The 17,451-nt window shown below is 48.0% G+C and overlaps 1 protein-coding gene across 1 annotated transcript in view; it reads left to right on the top strand.

The window, feature by feature from the left end:
* The window catches only part of arfgef3 (ARFGEF family member 3), a 170,000-nt gene that overhangs the window by 111,374 nt on the left and 41,175 nt on the right, over positions 1–17,451 (top strand). Inside the window, exons 21-24 of the mRNA XM_070889111.1 lie at positions 7,134–7,279; positions 7,904–8,083; positions 9,517–9,658; positions 10,946–11,068. Of these exons, the coding sequence (XP_070745212.1) occupies positions 7,134–7,279; positions 7,904–8,083; positions 9,517–9,658; positions 10,946–11,068 (591 nt within the window). The remainder of the gene's footprint in view (positions 1–7,133; positions 7,280–7,903; positions 8,084–9,516; positions 9,659–10,945; positions 11,069–17,451) is intronic.

The following is a 17,451-nucleotide window of genomic DNA, read 5'->3' as shown; positions in this document are numbered from 1 at the left end:
AACAATCAGCCACAAGGTCAATGCTGGATGTTTGGGGACAAAGGATATGGCCTCGCCACTTGGCTGAGACCCCGCTGCGTGACACCCACACCGAGGCCGAGAGGCAATACAACGAGAGCCACAGAGCCACTCGCAATATCGTGGAGAAAACCATCGGAGTGCTTAAGCAGCACTTTAGATGCCTGGACCACTCTGGAGGCAAGCTCCAATACCATCCTGAGCAGGTAACTCAATTCGTGGTGGTGTGCTCCATGCTGCACAACTTGGCTATCAGGAGGAGACAAGAATTGCCTGAAGAGTCTGACAGTCCACCTCACCAGAGAGAGAAGAAGAGGAGGACGAGGAGGTGGATGCTGACATCGGCCTAGACAATCAGGCTGACGCTGAAGCCATGCCCCCGCCCCCCTGTAGACCACATGAAAGGGCCCTTGGTGGCATGATAGCTGCAAGACTCTTATGCCAGGAGCTCATCAATGAGCGCTTTGCCTGAAAGAACGTTGCTATTATTTACAAGGCTGACACACTGTTGGGTGTGCAGGTCATACATCAATGGTGGGCATCACTTTGGTGACAGTTAAAGTTTAAGTTGATTCAAGTTAAGTTTAATTAGACCTGTAAAGTCCTTACTCTACAGTATGAAACCACACGAGGCACATTCTGGGGACAAGGTCACTCTGACCTTAACTTTTTATTCACAGGACTCCAAAAACGATGACTCTGCATGGGACCTCCCTTTTTATACCTGTGTGATCAGGTAAGGAGTGTCTCCCACAGGTTCACCCCTTGTGGTCAAGGTGTGCATCTAGGTTGAGTGTATACAGTAATAGTGATGTTACATTGTGGTTACATACATGTTAAGGAATCACCAGGGTGTAACAGTATAGCTATCTGAGCCAATGCGCAACAAAGATTTGTAAAATAAAAAACATTTAAACCGAACATTTGTCTGAAATCATAAGCATTTCTGTAAAAACCAACTCTCCCCTCTCCCCTCCCCCATCTCCCCCCCCCCCCCCCCCCCCGCTTCTCCTCCCCACCTCTACCCCTTCCCCATCTGACTCCAAGCAGCCTGGCCGAGGAACTCCTCAGGCGATGCTTCATTGGGGAGGGGGGGGTGACGGCTGAACTACTGCTTGGACAGGTACGGGAGAGGACGGTACCGAGGTGGGTACGTGCTCCGAGCCAGAAGCAAAATGTTGCTCCTGGCTCTCATGTGTGGTTGGCAATGGGGGTGCAGCCCCTTGGGGTTCAGTGCCGTGCTCCGGGACCACTGGGAGCCCTTTGCCACCAGTGTTCCTGGCTACCAGCTCCAGGGCCTCCTCCATCCCTTCCATGTTATTTCTTATTTGTTGGACAAAAATTCGGTGCCAACTATGTTCTTGGTACTTAATAGACTTTTTGCCACTGGTGAATCTCCCTCATGCCTCCCACAACAGCCAAACAAACACACACCACAGCCACGCATGCTTTCAGTCCCTCTCAGCTCCCTCTCTCTCTGTCTCCTCTTCTGCGCATGTCATGATGACCCTTGACCTTCTGAATCATGGGAATCTAAGTGTATCTAAGGGTTAAGTCATGGCAGGAGAGCTCGGTCACATGATATGCTTCTCCTGTACCATGTGGGAACTCAGGGACACTTCCGGTGTCCCTGACGACTACGTGTGCGGGAAGTGTGTCCGCCTCCAGCTCTTGACGGTCCGCGTTGCGGAATTGGAGCTGAGGGTGGATTCGCTCTGGAGCATCCATGATGCTGAGAATGACATGAGTAGCACGTGTAGCGAGTTGGTCTTACCGCAGGTGAAGGGTCCACAGCCAGATAGGGAATGGAAGACCAGCAGGAAGAGCAGTGCAAGGAAGGTAGTGCAGGGATCCCCTGCGGTCATCCTCCTGCAAAACAGATACACCGCTTTGAGTACTGTTGAGGGGGATAACTCATCAGGGGAGGGCAGCAGCAGCCAAGTTCATAGCACCATGGCTGGCTCTGCTGCACAGGAGGGCAGGAAAAAGAGTGGGAGAGCGATAGTGATAGGGGATTCAATTGTAAGGGGAATAGATAGGCGTTTCTGCGGCTGCAACCGAGACTCCAGGATGGTATGTTGCCTCCCTGGTGCAAGGGTCAAGGATGTCTCGGAGCGGGTGCAGGACATTCTGAAAAGGGAGGGTGAACAGCCAGTTGTCGTGGTGCATATAGGTACCAACAATATAGGTAAAAAAGGGATGAGGTCCTACGAGAAGAATTTAAGGAGCTAGGAGCTAAATTAAAACGTAGGACCTCAAAAGTAGTAATCTCAGGATTGCTACCAGTGCCACGAGCTAGTCAGAGTAGGAATCGCAGGATAGCTCAGATGAATACGTGGCTTGAGCAATGGTGCAGCAGGGAGGGATTCAAATTCCTGGGGCATTGGTACCAGTTCTGGGGAAGGTGGGACCAGTACAAACCGGACGGTCTTCACCTAGGCAGGACCAGAACCAATGTCCTAGGGGGAGTGTTTGCTAGTGCTGTTGGGGAGGAGTTAAACTAATATGGCAGGGGGATGAGAACCAATGCAGGGAGACAGAGGGAAACAAAATGGAGACAGAAGCAAAAGAAAGGAGATGAGTAAAAGTGGAGGACAGAGAAACCCAAGGCAAAAAACAAAAAGGGCCACTGTACAGCAAAATTCTAAAGGGTCAAAGTGTAATAAAAAGACAAGCATGAAAGATCGGTGCCTCAATGCGAGGAGTATTCGGAACCCAGGAGAGGGCTCTGAGCTAGTTAGAGTGGGTGAGAGCGCAGATGAACAGGACCCCAAGAAAGAATGCAAAAGGCAGGAGGCAACAGAGCAGAGTAGCATTGGGGAAAGTGTAAACCACAAGGTGACAGGAAGGGACAATATGTATGAATATAAAGGGGCTGCAGGAGGGGTCAAAACTAAAAATCATGGTTTAAAAACTAGTATTAAAACACTCTACCTAAACGCACGCAGCATTCGAAATAAAGTAAATGAGTTGACGGCACAAATCATTACAAATTGGTATGATTTGGTGGCCATTACAGAAACGTGGTTGCAGGGTGGCCAAGACTGGGAATTAAACATACAGGGGTATCTGACGATTCGGAAAGATAGACAAGAAGGGAAAGGAGGTGGGGTAGCTCTGTTAATAAAGGATGATATCAGGGCAGTTGTGAGAGACGATATTGGCTCTAATGAACAAAATGTTGAATGATTGTGGGTGGAGATTAGAGATAGTAAGGGGAAAAAGTCACTGGTGGGCGTAGTTTATAGGCCCCCAAATAATAACTTCACGGTGGGGCGGGCAATAATCAAGGGAATAATGGAGGCATGTGAAAAAGGAACGGCAGTAATCATGGGGGATTTTAACCTACATATCGATTGGTCAAATCAAATCGCACGGGGTAGCCTGGAGGAGGAATTCATAGAATGCATACAGGATTGTTTCTTAGAACAGTATGTTACAGAACCTACAAGGGAGCAAGCTATCTTAGATCTGGTCCTGTGTAATGAGACAGGAATAATAAACGATCTTCCAGTAAAAGATTCTCTCGGAATGAGTGATCACAGTATGGTTGAATTTGTAATACAGATTGAGGGTGAGGAAGTTGTGTCAGAAACGAGCGTACTATGCTTAAACAAAGGGGACCACAGTGGGATGAGGGCAGAGTTGGCTAAAGTAGACTGGAAACACAGACTAAATGGTGGCACAATTGAGGAACAGTGGAGGACTTTTAAGGAGCTCTTTCATAGTGCTCAACAAAAATATGTTCGTGAAAAAGGAGGGCGGTAAGAGAAGGGATAACCAGCCGTGGATAACCAAGGAAATTAAGGAGAGTATCAAATTAAAAACCAATGCGTATAAGGTGGCCAAGGTTAGTGGGAAACTAGAAGATTGGGAAAATTTTAAACAACAGCAAAGAATGACGAAGAAAGCAATAAAGAAAGGAAAGATAGATTACGAAGGTAAACTTGCGCAAAACATAAACAGATAGTAAAAGCTTTTACAGATATATAAAACGGAAAAGAGTGACTAAAGTAAATGTTGGTCCCTTAGAAGATGAGAAGGGGGATTTAATAATGGGAAATGTGGAAATGGCTGAGACCTTAAATAATTATTTTGCTTTGGTCTTCACAGTGGAAGACACAAAAACCATGCCAAAAATTGCTGGTCACAGGAATGTGGGAAGGGAGGACCTTGAGACAATCACTATCACTGGGGGGGTAGTGCTGGACAGGCTAATGGGACTCAAGGTAGACAAGTCCCCTGGTCCTGATGAAATGCATCCCAGGGTATTAAAAGAGATGGCGGAAGTTATAGCAGATGCATTCGTTATAATCTACCAAAATTCTCTGGACTCTGGAGAGGTACCAGCGGATTGGAAAGCAGCTAATGTAACGCCTCTGTTTAAAAAAAGGGGCAGGCAAAAGGCAGGTAACTATAGGCCGGTTAGTTTAACATCTATAGTGGGGAAAATGCTTGAAGCTATCATTAAGGAAGAAATAGCGGGGCATCTAGATAGGAATAGTGCAATCAAGCAGACGCAACATGGATTCATGAAGGGGAAATCATGTTTAACTAATTTACTGGAATTCTTTGAGGATATAACGAGCATGGTGGATAGAGGTGTGGTGTATTTAGATTTCCAAAAGGCATTCGATAAGGTGTTACACAAAAGGTTACTGCAGAAGATAAAGGTACGCGGAGTCAGAGGAAATGTATTAGCATGGATCGAGAATTGGCTGGCTAACAGAAAGCAGAGAGTCGGGATAAATGGGTCCTTTTCGGGTTGGAAATCGGTGGTTAGTGGTGTGCCACATGGATCGGTGCTGGGACCACAACTGTTTACAATATACATAGATGACCTGGAAGAGGGGACAGAGTGTAGTGTAACAAAATTTGCAGATGATACAAAGATTAGTGGAAAAGCGGGTTGTGTAGAGGACACAGAGAGGCTGCAAAGAGATTTGGATAGGTTAAGCGAATGGGCTAAGGTTTGGCAGATGGAATACAATGTCGGAAAATGTGAGGTCATCCATCTTGGGGAAAAAAAACAGTAAAAGGGAATATTATTTGAATGGTAAGAAATTGCGACATGCTGAGGTGCAGAGGGACCTGGGGGTCCTTGTGCATGAATCCCAAAAGGTTAGTTTGCAGGTGCAGCAGGTAATCAGGAAGGGGAATGGAATGTTGGCCTTCATTGCGAGAGGGATGGAGTACAAAAGCAGGGAGGTCCTGCAGCAACTGTACAGGGTATTGGTGAGGCCGCACCTGGAGTACTGCATGCAGTTTTGGTCACCTTACTTAAGGAAGGATATACTAGCTTTGGAGGGGGTACAGAGACGATTCACTAGGTTGATTCCGGAGATGAGGGGGTTACCTTATGATGATAGATTGAGTAGACTGGGTCTTTACTCGTTGGAGTTCAGAAGGATGAGGGGTGATCTTATAGAAACATTTAAAATAATGAAAGGGATAGACAAGATAGAGGCAGAGAGGTTGTTTCCACTGGTCGGGGAGACTAGAACTAGGGGGCACAGCCTCAAAATATGGGGGAGCCAATTTAAAACCAAGTTAAGAAGGAATTTCTTCTCCCAGAGGGTTGTGAATCTGTGGAATTCTCTGCCCAAGGAAGCAGTTGAGGCTAGCTCATTGAATGTATTCAAATCACAGATTTTTAACCAATAAGGGAATTAAGGGTTATGGGGAGCGGGCAGGTAAGTGGAGCTGAGTCCACGGCCAGATCAGCCATGATCTTATTGAATGGCGGAGCAGGCTCAAGGGGCTAGATGGCCTACTCCTGTTCCTAATTTTTATGTTCTTATGTTCTTATGAATCGAGCGTTGCCATGCTGTTGCTAAGGACGGCGACACTTTACGGCAGGAGGTCAGAGAGATTTAACACTACCGCCCATTTCATATCACTCGCGGTAACGCCCAATTTCAAAAATGGAGACTAGGGGCTTGAGAATGGAAGACAAACCGGCGATCTCAAAACCCATTTTTACCGCCCACGCCGGAAATAACGCCCATTTTTGGCGATCTGCACAAAAGTGGAAAGTCTAGCCCTCCATCTTTGTGGATGTGTCGGCCTTGGCTCAGTGGGTAGCACTCTCGCACATGAGTCGGAAGGTTGTGGAGCTCAAGTCCCACTCCAGAGACTTGAGCACATTATCCAGGCTGATGCTCCCGTGTCGTACTGAGGGAGTGCTGCACTGTCGGAGGTGCTGTCTTTCAGGTGAGATATTAAACCGAGGTCCGATGGACGTAAAAGAAGAGGAGCAGGGGAGTTCTCCTGGTGTCCCGGCCAATATTTTCCCCTCACCCAACATCACTAAAACAGGCGATCAGGTCATTATCATAGTGCAGTATGTGCAGCAAATCGGCTGCCGTGTTTCCTACATTACAATAGTAACTACACTACAAAAGTACTTCATTGGCTGTAAAGTACTTTGGGACGTCCTGAGATTGTGAAAGGCGCTATATAAATGCACGACTTTCTTATTATAAAAAGGATATAGAGGCACTGGAGCGGGTGCAGAGAGATTTACAAGGATGATATCAGAAATGCGAGGGTTTTACATATCGGGGAAAGGATGAACAGGCCAAGTCTCTTTTCTATTGAAAAAAGAAGGCTGAGGAGTAACCTAATCGAGGTCTTTAAAATTATGAAATGTTTTGATAGAGAGGATACAGAGAGAATGTTTCTACTTGTGGGGAGGAGCATAACTAGAGGCCATCAGTATAAGATAGTCACCAAGAAATCCAACAGGGAATTCAGAAGAAACTTCTTTACCCAGAGAGTGGTGAGAATGTGGAACTCGCTACCACAGGGAGTGGTTGAAGTGTATCGATGTATTTAAGGGGAGGCTGGACAAGTATATGAGGGAGAAGGGAATAGAGGGTTATGCTGATTAGATTTAGATGAGGAAAGACAGGAGGAGGCTCAAGTGGAGTATATACGCCGGAATGGACAGGTTGGGCCGAATGGCCTGTATCTGTGCCACATTTCCTTTTGTAAGCCGTTCCTGTAGCACTGGCAGTCTTTGTGACGGAAGCTGTCATGGTGCACAGAGTCCGACCTCTCCTGCTAGTCCTGCTGGTAAATAGGTTTTTAATTCCTTCCCCTCTGATACACAGGAGAGGCCAAATCCACCCATGACCGAAGGAGCGCTCTGCACCTCTTCCGACTCGGCGATGTGATGTTGCGAATTGTGCGAAGCAGATCTCGGCCCCTCTTGCACCTAATGAAGACCTGGAGTGTGGTGGGCCCTCACTTAGCAGAGGCAAGCGTACGATTTAATGTTTTTATGTTTACTCTCGGGATGTGGGCGTCGCTGGCAAGGCCGGCATTTATTGCCCATCCCTAATTGCCCCTTGAGAAGGTGCTGGTGAGCCACCTTCTTGAACCGTTGCAGTCCGTGTGGTGAAGGTACTCCCACAGTGCTGTTAGGGAGGGAGTGCCGGTATTTTGACCCGGCGACGATGCCTTAAAGGCCAATACATGTCAAAGCTGTGTGACTTCGAGGGGGACTTGCTGCAGTGCATCTTGTAGATGCTACACACTGCAGCAGCCACAGTGCGCCAGTGTGGAAGGAGCAGATATTTAAGGTGGATGGGCTGTCGATGAAGCCGACTGCTTTGTCTTGGATGGGAATGAGCTACATGAGTGCTGCTGTAGCTGTGCCCATCCAGGCAAGTGGAGAGTATTCCATCACACTCCAGTCTTGTGCCTTTCAGATTGAGTTTTTCATGGCTGCCAAGTACTCATCAGTCAGGAGCAGTCACAAGTGGAGTGAGAAAGTCCTTCATGGGCTGATATTTAATGTGGATTTTTTTGAACGTGCTTTTCTCCCCTTTTAGCTCTTCCACAGTTATTGCAATTAAATGAATATTTTTGCTATGCCCAGGCTGCCTGTCACAAGGAGAGGCACGTTTCCCAGAAGGCAGTTTCCTTCATCCATGATATTCTGACTGAAGTTCTAACAGACTGGAATGAGCTGCCCTATTTCCACTTCAACGAGGCCCTTTTCCGACCATTTGAGCACATCATGCAGTTGGAGCTATGCGACGAAGATGTGCAAGATCAGGTAGGGTGGGTGTGAGATGCATCCAGTAAGCTTGAGTCACATTTGCCATTCTTCTACTCCCATCATTGTGTATTGTTCCAATCCCTGACCAAGAGGTGCAGGGTGGCTGTTCCCAGACCTATGGTGACTCCCAGGCCTCTGCTTATGTTGACACTAGGCTGCTGCCTACGGCGATGTCCAGGGCTTCTTTTTATGGAGCCTCGGAGTGCTTATGGTTGCATTCAGCCAGCCACTGGGACGTCAGTGGGAGTGGGGCTGAGTCTCCTAACCCATTGACAATTTTGAATAATAGTTTTAGTTATGTTCTCTTCAAAAGTTGATGCAGCAAAGAATGTTTAGACGAGAGCAGCAAGGGTAATAGTGGGATCGGTGCTTGGAGTAATGCCGAGAGGCTATCAGCATTTGTTCTCATTGCAAAGAGGAAGTGACTTCCTGCAGCTCTATGCCTGTGTGTGAACCCTCTGCTCCTCCAACAGCCGTCCTCTTCTCATTCCTCACTCCCTCCACTCCAACATTAGCAGGGAGTTCCTCTATGCTAAGCTCCTGCCCTCCGGAACAATTTCTATCAGCACCTGCTCCTTGCCATATCCCTATTTGCCTTCAAAAGGCTCTTTAAGATCCTTCTTTTTCATTGCGCTTTTTCCTCCTCCTGACTTTATTCAAAGCTCCTTTCCTGCTCGGTGACATCTCGCGATCCATTGGCTTTGTATGTGATAATCGCTGTCAAAATTTACCAGAACAATACCGGGGCGAAAAGGGTTAACTTATGAGGACAGGTTGCATAGACTAGGCTTGTATTAACTTTGAATGTAGAAGATTAAGGGATGATCTAATTGGGGTGTTTACGATGATTAAAGGGGTTGATAGGGTAGAGAGAGGGATACCATTTCCTCTGGTGGGGAGAGTCCAGAGCCAGGGGGAATAACCTTAAAATTAGAGCTAGGCCGTTCAGGGGTGATGTCTGGAAACATTTTTTTACACAAAGGGTATTGGAACTCTCTTCCCCCAAAAAGCTGTTGAGGCTCGGGGTCAATTGAAAATGTCAAAACCAATGTTCCCTCTAATTTTTATGTTTGGTCCGCGATCCCTTTAAGTTTTCTGTGTGGTGTCTATTCCAGCAGAACAGCGCGAGACCTCCCAATCGCCGCACAGCCCTCGCTCTCGCAGCTTAGGGGGATAGTTGGTCAAAACTGGAATGAGAGATTTTTGTTAGGCAAGGATATTAAGGGTTACGGAACCAAGGTGGGTATATGGAGTTAAGATACAGATCAGCCATGATCTCATTGAATGGGGGAACATGCTCGAGGGGCTGAGTGGCCTCCTCCTGTTCCTAAATGTAATGTTGGACGGTGGAGAAACAGGGAGTGTGGGATCTGGTGGTGCAGAGCAGTCAGTGTGAACAGACACTGAGTTTACTGCCTTGTGCCATTTAGGTGATAACATCGATTGGAGAGTTGGTGGAGGTTTGTTCCCCGCAGATCCAGTCCGGTTGGCGACCGCTCTTCAGTGCGTTGAAGACAGTGCACAGCAATAAGTGTGATGTGAAGGAGTATCTGATCGGTGACTATTCTCTGGGTGAGTAAAGGAGACACCCCACCCAGCACCAGCTGTCCCTTGTAACAGCCCACCTGGGTCACCTGCACAACACTGTTTCATTACATCGAGGTCTCAGTCTAGTGGTAAAAGCTAATCGTTTATACTTCAAACATTTAAAACTCACTATTATATACCTAATTTGAGTCCCATTGGGCAGCTCACAGTAATCGCCATGGCTCAGTGGGCAGCACTCTCGCCTTTGAGTCAGAAGGTTGTGGGTTCAAGTTCCACTCCAGAGACTTGAGCACAAAAATCTAGGCTGACACTTCAGTGGAGTCGGAAGTAATGTCTTTCAGATGAGACAGTAAACTGAGGCCCTGTCTGCCCTCTCAGGTGAATGTAGAAGATCCCATGGTACTATTTCACAGTAGAGCAGGGGATTTCTCTCATTCAACATCACTAAAAAATCAAATTATCTGGTCATTATCACATTGCTGTTTGTGGGAGCTTGCTGTGTGCAAATTAGCTGATGCATTTCCCACATTACAACAGTGACTACACGTCAAAAAGTACTGAGGTCGTGAAAGGCGCTATTGTAATTCAAGTCTTTCTTTTTCTTTGTTATTATAAAGCCTGCAGTTCTAACATTTTCATTAAATAGCTCGCACTTACAACACTATTCCTGTTATACACCACCCCCTAAGTTCGTAAGACTCCCAGCAATCGCATATCTCTCCTGTACATCAGCCTGCTGTCAGAACAATGCTCATAACAGAATGTTGTTATGCCACATCCATCATTATAAGGCTTTCAATTACAGCACTCTATCATAGCCTCCCTCCCATTACCAGTCTCTTTGTTGTAACACTATTATAACCTCCCTCCTGTAATAGGGCTCTCATTGATAACAGTGTCTCTACGATACTCTCACTCACCTTTTCACCTTACAAGTCTCTGATGTAACACTGCATGATACTCGCTCCCATTATAAGGCTGTCAGTTATAATGTTTCTATGTTTCTATAACACTTTATGATACATTTGCTCTCAGCCGAAGACTCCCTTAGCTATAACACTATTTCTGTTATACATCCAACCCTCATTATTAGCCTCTCAGTTCTAACAGTAAACTGCTATTAAAAAGCTAACTTGGACCTAATCTGCTAACATTTTGTGCTGTGTTTTCAGCAGTGTTATGTCCAATATTGTAACGCACGCAGCGCTTGGCTCCCAATGAGCCAGTAGGGATGGGGGCTGGCTGATTGCAGGTTACCTGTAGACCATTTATGATTACTGTTATGTGACCAGTCACTTTGTTTGTCGGCAGGAAAATCTCAGGCTCCGGTCTTCGATGTCTTTGAGGCATTCCTCAACACCGATAACATTCAAGTGTTCGCTAACGCAGCCACTGACTACATAATGTGCCTTATGAAGTTTGTCAAGGGTTTGGGTAAGCTTGCGCCTAATATAAAATTGAAATCTTGTTTTCGAATGGTAGCACAGAAACAGGCTATTCGGCACAACAGGTCCATGGTGGTGTTTATGCTCCACACAGCCCGCCTCCCACCTTACCCTACCTATTCCTTTCTCCCTCAAGTACTTATCTAGCGTCCCCTTGAATGCCTCTGTGTTATTCACCTCAGCTACTCCTTGAGGTAGCATGTTTCACATTGTAACCATTCTCTGGGTAATGAGGTTTCTCCTGAATTCCCTGTCAGATTTAATAGTGATTATCTTCTATGTATGGCCCCTAGTTTTGGGCTCCCCCCCCACCCCCCCCCACAAGTGGAAACATCTCTACATCTACCCTATCAAACCCCTTCATCATTTAACGATCTCTATCAGGTTACCTCTCGGCCTTCTCTTTTCTAGCAAAAAGAGACTCAGACTGCTCAATCTTTGCTGATAGTTATAACCTAAACATTAAACGTAGAAAAACGTCCCCAGGTGCTTCACGAGAGAGAACGACACCAAGCAGGAGTTGGGGGTGCGGGGGGTGGGGAAGGGGGGCAGAAGAAATAGAGGGAGTTGAGGCCAATCAAGGAGGCTCTTGAAGTTGGCACCTTGGTGAAGTTAAACTCCTCAGAGCTCCCCCTGCAATAGCTCAGCTCAGTCGACCATTCAGCTTCTTGTGTCTGTTCTGCCATTCAATGAGATCATGGCTAATCTGGATCTTAACTTCATTTACCTGCCTTGGCTCCATAACCCTTAATACCCTTGGCTAGCAAAAATCTATCGATCTCAGATTTAAATGATTAATTGAGCCAGCATGTACTGTTTTTTTGTGGGGGACAGTTCCATACTACTGCCACCCTTTGTGTGAAGAGGTGGTTCCTAGCTTCTCTCTCTTGATCGGGTGAGTAGCCATATAGACAAGGTTCAGTCACCGCATAACTTTGCTGAGTTAGCTGCCGTCATCTCGAGGTGCCAGAGCCTGGGTCCTACAATTGGCCTCAGCTCTTCTGAATGGGGATGAGGAGAAAATGGCCATGGTCCCCTCTCCATACACCCAGTGGCCCATGCTGAAAAGTGTGGGTGAGGGCGTGCAACGTCCAACTGACATTCGCTGTTGAGTCTTGGGCACGACCTATGGCCACTGTGGGTTGTAGCACAAAGCGGTCGGTGTCCATGGCTCCATAACCCTTAATACCCTTGGCTAGCAAAAATCTATCGATCTCAGATTTAAATGATTAATTGAGCCAGCATGTACTGTTTTTTGTGGGGGACAGTTCCATACTACTGCCACCCTTTGTGTGAAGAGGTGGTTCCTAACTTCTCTCCTGAATGGCCTGCCTCTGAATTTAAGGTTATGTCCCCTTGTTCTAGACTCCTCCACCAATGGATAAAGTTTCTCCCGATCTATCTCGTCAATCCCTTACAAAATCCTAAAAACCTCAATCGCATCATCCTTAATTTTCTATATTCAGGGAATGCATGCCTAGTTTATGTACTCATTATCTAACTCCTTGGAGTCCTGGTAACATTCACGTGAAACTGCTCTGCACTCCTTCTGTTGTGTATCTGTAAAGCATGCACTCCCATGTTCCGCCACCAGGGAGCGCATCCCCTGAAGTCCCAAGGGATCCCAGCATCCCTTGGGAGCACTGTATATAAGCCGGCCCCTAAGGCCTGTTCCTCACTTTGGAGTGTCTTATTAAAGACTGAGGTCACTGTTACTTTAACCTCCCTGTGTGCAGTCTCATCTGTGTTAGGAACACAATAACTGGCGACGAGTATACGAATCCAACGCAAAGATGCAGCAAACTGTGGGCATCCTGGAGAAGTTCTCAGAGGGTGAGGACTGGGAAGCCTATGTCGAATGGCTAGACCAGTACTTTGTAGCCAATGAGCTAGACGGAGAGGGAAACGTTGCAAAAAGGAGAGTGGTCCTCCTCACGGTCTGCGAGGCACCGACCTACAGCCTCATGAAGAATCTTCTGGCTCCGCTGAAACCCACAGATAGGTCGTATGAGGAGCTGTGTACACTGGTTCGGGAGCATCTGAACCCAAGGGAGAGCGTGCTGATGGCGAGGTATCGGTTCTACACGTGCCAGCGAGCTGAAGTTCAGGAAGTTGCGAGCTACGTCGCCGAGCTAAGGCGACTTGCAGGACAATGTGAGTTTGATGGCTACCTGGAGCAGATGTTCAGAGACTTTTTTGTACTGGGCATTGGCCACGAGAACCATCCTACGAAAACTTTTGACTGTAGAGACACCGGCCCTCAGTAAGGCCATTGCAATAGCACAGGCGTTTATGTCCACCAGTGATAACACCAAACAAATCTCTCAGCACACAAGTGCTAGCAATGTTCATAAATTAACTGGAACTTTGTTTGCGAGCAGAAATGTACAGGGCAGAAACCACGAGTCTGTAACTGCCAGCAGGCCTCAGGTGACCCAGATGACTCAGACTCCCCAACAAAGGATGAATGCAAGGCAATTCACACCTTGTTGGTGTTGTGGAGGCTTCTATTCAGCCTATTCATGCCACTTCAAAGGATATGTTTGCAAGAGCTGTGGAACAATGGGGCACCTCCAATGAGCTTGCAGACAAGCTGTAAGCTCTGCAAAACCTGCTAACCACCACGTGGCAGAGGAAAATCGGTCCATGGTGGATCAAAGCAATTTTGACCATCAGAGAGAGGAGGCAGACGCTGAAGTACACGGGGTGCACACATTTTCGATGCAATGTCCACCTATAATGCTAAATATAAAATTGAATGGCTTACCCGTAGCCATGGAAGTTGACACTGGCGCTAGCCAATCCATCATGAGTAAAAAGATGTTTGAGAGACTGTGGTGCAACAAGGCACTCAGACCAGCCCTGAGCCCCAGCCACACGAAACTGAGAACGTATACCAAAGAGTTCATCACTGTCCTAAGCAGCGCCATGCCTACGAGGGCACGGTGCACGAACTGCCACTCTGGATTGTCCCGGGTGATGGCCCCACACTGCTTGGAAGGAGCTGGCTAGGCAAAATCCGCTGGAACTGGGATGACATCCGAGTGCTATCACGTCGATGAGGCCTCATGTACCCAAGTTCTTAACAAATTTCCTTTCCTATTTGAGCTAGGCATTGGAAACTTTTCCGGGGCAAAGGTGCGGATCCACTTGGTCCCAGGCACGACCCATTCACCACAAGGCGCGAGCGGTACCTCGCATGATGAGGGAGAGAGTGGAAATCGAGCTGGATAGGCTGCAACGCGAGGGCATCATCTCCTCAGTGGAATTCAGTGAGTGGGCCAGCCCGATTGTTCCAGTACTCAAAAGTGATGGCACGGTCAGGATTTGCGGTGATTATAAAGTAACTATTAATCGTTTCTCGCTACAGGACCAATACGCACTACCTAAGGCAGACGACCTATTTGCGACGCTGGCAGGAGGCAAGACGTTCACCAAGCTCGGTCTGACTTCGGCCTAAATGACGCAGGAGCTGGAGGAGTCTTCGAATGGCCTCACCTGCATCAACACGCACAAGGGACTGTTCATCTACAACAGATGCCCGTTTGGAATTCAGTCGGCTGCAGCGATCTTCCAGAGAAACATGGAGAGCCTACTCAAGTCGGTACCATGCACGGTGGTTTTTCAGGACGACATATTGGTCACGGGTCGGGACACCGTCGAGCACCTACAAAACCTGGAGGAGGTCCTCCAGCGACTGGATCGCATAGGGCTGCGGCTGAAGAGGTCGAAATGCATCTTCATGGCAACAGAAGTGGAGTTTTTGGGGAGAAAGATCGCAGCGGACGGCATTCGGCCCACAGACGCCAAGACAGAGGCTATCAGGAACACGCCCAGGGCACAGAATGTCACGTAGCTGCAGCCGTTCCTGGGACTTTTCAACTATTTTGGTAACTTCCTACCAGGGTTAAGCACCCTCTTAGAGCCCCTACATGTGTTATTGCGTAAACTGAGTATGGGTAAAAAAAACAAGTAATTGCTTTTGAGAAAGCCAGAAACATTTTATGCTCCAACAAACTGCTTGTATTGTATAACCCGTGTAAAAAAACTTGTGCTAGCATGTGATGCGTCGTCGTACGGAGTCGGGTGTGTATTACAACAAGCTAACGTTGTGGGGAAGTTGCAACCTGTCGCCTATGCCTCCAGGAGCTTGTCTAAGGCTGAGGGGGCCTACAGCATGATTGAGAAAGAGGCATTAGTGTGTGTGTTCGGGGTAAAGAAAATGCATCAGTACCTGTTTGGCCTCAAATTTGAGCTGGAAACCGATCACAAGCCCCTCATATCCCTGTTCGCTGAAAACAAGGGGATAAATACGAATGCCTCAGCCCGCATACAAAGGTGGGCACTCGCGCTATCAGCGTATAACTATACCATCCGCCACAGGCCAGGCACCGAGAACTATGCGGATGCTCTCAGTCGGTTACCATTGCCCACCACGGGGGTGGAAATGGCGCAGCCTGCAAACTTGTTGATGGTGGCGCAGCCCGCAGACTTGGTGATAGTCATGGAAGCGTTTGAAAATGATAAATCACCTGTCACAGCCCGCCAGATTAGGACTTGGACCAGCCAAGATCATCTGCTGTCCCTAGTAAAAAACTGTGTACTGCATGGGAGCTGGGTCAGCATCCCCATTGAAATGCAAGAGCTAATCAAGCCTTTTCAGCGTCGAAAGGACGAGCTGTCCATTCAGGCAGACTGCTTGTTGTGGGGTAACCACGTAGTGCTACCCAAAAAGGGCAGGGAGACGTTCATCTCGGATCTCCACAGCACACATCCGGGTATAGTAATGATAAAAGCGATAGCCAGATCCCACTTGTGTTGGCCCGGTATCAACTCTGACTTAGAGTCCTGTGTATGGCAATGCAGCGTGTGTGCTCAGTTGAGCAACGTGCCCAGAGAGTTTGTGGTCCTGGCCCTCCAGACCTTGGTCGAGGATCCATATCGACAATGCGGGCCCGTTTCTCGGTAAAATGTTCCTGGTGGTGGTGGATGCTTTTTCAAAATGGATTGAATGTGAAATAATGTCGGGAAGCACCGCCACCGCCACCATTGAAAGCCTGAGGTCCATGTTTGCCACCCACAGCCTGCCTGACAACGGGCCATGTTTCACCAGTGCCGAATTTAAAGAATTCATGACCCGCAATGGGATCAAACATGTCACCTCGGCCCCGTTTACACCAGCCTCCAATGGGCAGGCAGAGCGGGCAGTACAAACCATCAAACAGAGCCTTAAACGAGTCACAGAAGGCTCACTCCAAATCCGCCTGTCCTGAGTACTGCTCAGCTACCGCACGAGACCCCACTCGCTCACAGGGGTGCTCCCTGATCATGAAAAGAACACTTAAAACCAGACTCTCGCTGGTCCACCCAACCTGCATGATTAGGTAGAGAGCAGGCGGCAGCAACAAAATATAAACGATGGTCGTGCCACTGTGTCACGGGAAATTGATCTGAATGACCCTGTGTATGTGCTAAACTATGGACATGGTCCCAAGTGGATCGCGGGCACGGTGATAGCTAAAGAAGGGAGTAGGGTGTTTGTTGTCAAACTAGACAATGGACAAATTTGCAGAAAGCACCTGGACCAAACGAGGCTGCGGTTCACAGACTGCCCTGAACAACCCACAGCAGACACCACCTTTTTTGAGCCCACAACACACACCCAAAGGATCAACGACACCACGCCGGACCAGGAAATTGAACCCATCACGCCCAACAGCCCAGCAAGGCCAGGCTCACCCAGCAGCCCTGCAGGGCCAACAACACGCCAGCCCAGCGAGGGCACAGCCAACACACCAGAACAGACATTTGTACCGAGGCAGTCCACCAGGGAAAGAAAGGCTCCCGACCGCCTCACCTTGTAAATAGTTTTCACTTTGACTTTGGGCGGGGGAGTGATGTTGTGTATCTGTAAAGCATGCACTCCCATGTTCCGCCACCAGGGAGCGCATCCCCTGAAGTCCCAAGGGATCCTTGGGAGCACTGTATATAAGCCGGCCCCTAAGGCCTGTTCCTCACTCTGGAGTGTCTTAATAAAGACTGAGGTCACTGTTACTTTAACCTCCCTGTGTGCAGCCTCACCTGTGTTAGGAACACAATAACTTCCAAAGCCAATACATCCTTCTAAAGTGTGGTGCCGAGAACTGAGCACCATCTCCCCTTCATCTATGGTCAAACAGAGGACATGCACGAGGCTGCACCATTCATCATCATCATAGGCAGTCCCTCGAAATCGAGGAAGACTTGCTTCCACTTGAAAAGTGAGTTCTCAGGTGACTGTACAGTCCGATGCAAGAATTACAGTCTCTGTCACAGGTGGGACAGACAGTGGTTGAAGGAAAGGGTGGGTGGGACTGGTTTGCCGCACGCTCC

The sequence above is a fragment of the Pristiophorus japonicus genome, chromosome 9 (assembly GCF_044704955.1).
Source record: "Pristiophorus japonicus isolate sPriJap1 chromosome 9, sPriJap1.hap1, whole genome shotgun sequence".
Taxonomy (NCBI): Eukaryota; Metazoa; Chordata; class Chondrichthyes; family Pristiophoridae; genus Pristiophorus; species Pristiophorus japonicus.
This window is presented reverse-complemented; position numbering and strand designations above follow the sequence as displayed.